At 54.0% G+C, this 3,488-nt stretch overlaps 1 protein-coding gene across 1 annotated transcript; it reads left to right on the top strand.

The window, feature by feature from the left end:
- Nucleotides 1-385: 385 nt before the first annotated feature.
- LOC113960980 (zinc finger protein 239-like) lies at nucleotides 386-2,674 on the top strand. Its single transcript, XM_027670939.1, has 2 exons — nucleotides 386-434; nucleotides 1,097-2,674. Exons 1-2 carry the CDS (start codon nucleotides 386-388, stop codon nucleotides 2,026-2,028), a joined length of 981 nt encoding a protein of 326 aa, XP_027526740.1. The 3' UTR covers nucleotides 2,029-2,674.
- Nucleotides 2,675-3,488: the final 814 nt, after the last annotated feature.

The raw sequence follows: 3,488 nt of genomic DNA on the forward strand, positions 1-3,488 counted from the left end.
GAGAAGGGGGTCCCCCAGAATACCAAAGTGGGAAGACCCCTGGGATTCCTGGGACCCCCAGCAGCCCAGAGAGGGCGGGACCCTGGAGAAGGGGGACCCCCAATACAGGTGGGACCCCCAGCAGCCCAAAGAGGGGGGACCCCCAGAACCCCAAAGTGGAGAGAATTGAGATGGGGAACTCCTGGAAGGGTTTTTTTGATCTGAACCTTGGAGTTCTGGGGGGTTGTCTTGGGCTGAACCTTGGTGTTTAGGAGGTTTTTATGGACACAAGGTGCTTGGTGACTTCTAGAGATGGACTTGGGCAGGAGGAGCCCCCAACCCAACGCATTTCCCCCCTTGTTTTTCCCCCCCACAGCAGGATTTCTCCTTCCCAAAGCTTGGCCAGATGAAGGAGGCTGCGAGGAAGAGGAAGATGCCGCGGGCCCCCCGGGCAGGTGAGGAGGAAGTCAGTGCCCCTTTGCCCTGTCTTGTCCTGTATCTCCCAGCCGAGCATCGCCCCCGGCTGCAGGACAACCCCGCTGCCGCCGCCGTCCTGCCGGGGCCGGATTTGGGGGGATGTCCTTGGCCTTCCCTCTGGGCCGGAGGCAAATCCCCTCCCTGTCCTTCTTCCTTCCACTCCTTGTTCCTTTTCCTTCCTTCTTCCTTCTTGTTCCTCCCTCTCCTTCCTTCTTATGTTTTTTTCCTTTCTCTCCTTCTTCATTCTCCTTCCTTTCTCTCCTTTTTCCTTTTTCTCTGTGTTCCGTCTTCTCCTTCCTTTTCATCATTCCTTCTCTCCTTGCTCCTTCCTTCTTCAGGACCAGCGTGGCCAGCAGGACCAGGGCAGTGGTTCTTCCCCTGTACTTGACACTGGTGAGGCCACACCTGGAGTGCTGTGTCCAGTTCTGGGCCTTCTCCTTCCTTCCTTCTCCTTCCTTCCTTCTCCTTCCTTCCTTCTCCTTCCTTCCTCTCCTTGTTGCTTTTGCTTCTTGTTCTTTCCCTTCATATTCCTTCCTCTTCTTCTTCCTCCTCTACTCTCCTTCCTCTCCATCTTCCTTCTCCTCCCCCTTCCCTCTGGGCCAGATGCAAATCCCCTCCCTGTCCTTCCTTCCTGCCCCAGGCCCCGAGCTGAGGACGGAGAGCACGGAGGACAAATCCCCCCGGCAGACCCTGGTGGGAGAGGCCGTTTTGAACGGCTCCACGGCACAGGAAGGCAGCGGGGAGGAAAAGGCCCGGAGATCCCCCCGGAGGAGGGGCTCCAAAGCCAGCCCAGGGTGCTGTGAGGAGGAAAGAGGCAGCCTGTGCCGGGAAGGCGGCCGGAGCTTGAGCCGGAGCTCCGAGCTGGTGGTGCAGGAGCGCGTCAGTGCCGTGGAGAAGCCCTACAAGTGCCCCAGCTGTGAGAAGAGCTACTGCAGGAGCTCCAAGCTCCTTGTTCACCAGCGTGTCCACACTGGGGAACGGCCCTACGAATGTGAGGAATGTGGAAAGACCTTCATGTATGGCTCCAACCTCTTCATCCACCGCCGGGTGCACACGGGGGAACGGCCCTACAAGTGTGAGGAATGTGGGAAAGGCTTCACCGTCAGCTCCCACCTGATCCGCCACCAGCAGATCCACACCGGGGAACTGTGGCCCCGGCCCTACAAATGTGAGGAATGCAAGAAAAGCTTCGCATGCAATTCTGAACTCGTCATCCACCAGCGCGTGCACACGGGGGAGAAACCCTACAAGTGTGGGGAGTGTAAGAAGAGCTTCCGCGCCAGCTCCCACCTGACCCAGCACCAGAAGACCCACACTGGGGAACGGCCCTACCAATGTCTTGAGTGTGGGAAGAGGTTTCAGAGCAGCTCACATCTTCTCCAGCACCAGCGGACGCACACGGATGAGAGGCCCTTCCGCTGCACCGACTGCGGGAAGGGCTTCAAACGCAACTCCAACCTCATGAAGCACCGGCGCATCCACACTGGGGAGAGGCCCTACAAGTGCAAGGAGTGTGGGAAGAGCTTCACCCAGAGCTTTACCTTGACCACACACCAATGGACCCACCAGTAAGAGAAGCCCTGCAAGTGCCCTGACTCTGGGAGGAGCTTCATCTGCTGCTCCAACTCCATCAGCTGTCAGAGGATCCACTTTGGGAACAGGCTTGGTGACCCACATTCCCAGTGACCCACGTTGGGAAGACCCCTGGCTGGTGGACTGTGGCAGGATAGTCCCAGCCTGACCAGACCCAAGGTCCAATCAAGCTCATCATCAAGCTGTCACGCAAGATCAGCTGCTGGAGCCAGGGTGTTGTCTCGGTGTTAACTCTGCTAAAACCATCCTGGTTGGTCCAAGGTTGAACACACACCCTGCTGGTTGAAGTCTGAGTTTACAGAGAAGCTGAGAGCTGGCCAGGAAAGGCGGGCCTGGCACTCAATCACTTTATCCTATAAAAAGTCCAGTCCCCTCTCATGCAGTTGGGTTCTTTCTGACAAAACCCTCCCTGGGGGGTGTGTGGAGATTCCTCCCCTGGCTGGGGACGCCCTCCAAGGTCACTCCTCGAGGCTGAGAGAAAGAGATCTCCCCATGAGCGTTGGTCTGGGTGAGTTACATCAGATCTCTACTTAATAATTATTTCTGTTTTCCAGCTTTAATAGAACTGCTTCAATAAATGCTTTGTTACAGTGCCCTTTACTACTTTATGTTATATTAGACTCTACTAGTAGTATTTTAGTGTTTGTATTGTTTTAGTGTTTCTGTTATGCAGTAAATAGCTCTGATTAAGGTTTTTGTCTGATCATTTGTATAAAGTACATTCTTCATTTTATATAAACATTCTTGTTTTGCCATCATTAAAACCTGCAGGACAAAGTGGTTTAAGAGCTCTGTAATTCCTTTAAATTCAAACACATTCCGGGGCTAAGAGAGGATTCAGCTGCACCCAAACCCTTCCCTGGGAAGGAGTTCAGAAAGCCAGGGAGTCCTTCCTGCACCTCCAGACTCTCTGGCAAGGCTTTGCTTTTTAAAACTTAGTCTGAACCTTCCACTCTCCCATGACGGGGTCTCCACATCCTCCTGGTTCCCCTTGTACCGTGGTTTGACCCTGGCCAGATGCCAGGGGCCTGTTGAAACCACTCCACTACCCTCCTGTCTGAGTTTAAAGAGACTGGAATGTTTTGCTAAGGAGGATGAGTTATGAAGTAGACCAAACTCCTCTCTCTCCGCAATTGTAAATCCAAAATTAAGAGGCTCCAATCGAGGAAGTATGGAAAAAAGGAAGGAATAACAACCCTTTATTAAAGGATACATGTGTATTGGCAAAAACAGGAAAAGAACACAAAACCAACTAAACAATAATCCTGTACCCAAAAAGTGCCCTTCAAAAAAAGGAAGCAGTTTGATTCTTCTCTGTCCTCTGGTGCAATTCCAATCCCGGTTGGCAGGAGCTGTTGGATCCCTGGAGGGGCGGGGCCTGCAGTGCTCGGGGTTGGCCAGCAGGGGGCGCTGTTGGGCCCCGGATCGCAGGAAAAGCC

This window comes from Neopelma chrysocephalum, unplaced genomic scaffold, assembly GCF_003984885.1.
Source record: "Neopelma chrysocephalum unplaced genomic scaffold, ASM398488v2 Primary Assembly neopelma1_96988, whole genome shotgun sequence".
NCBI classification, from domain to species: domain Eukaryota; kingdom Metazoa; phylum Chordata; class Aves; order Passeriformes; family Pipridae; genus Neopelma; species Neopelma chrysocephalum.

Coding starts and splice junctions, on each gene's coding strand:
- LOC113960980 (XM_027670939.1), top strand. CDS start 386: ATGAAGGAGGCTGCGAGGAAGAGGAAGATGCCGCGGGCCCCCCGGGCA. Junction 435..1,096: donor GCCGCGGGCCCCCCGGGCAG/GTGAGGAGGAAG, acceptor TTCCTGCCCCAG/GCCCCGAGCTGAGGACGGAG.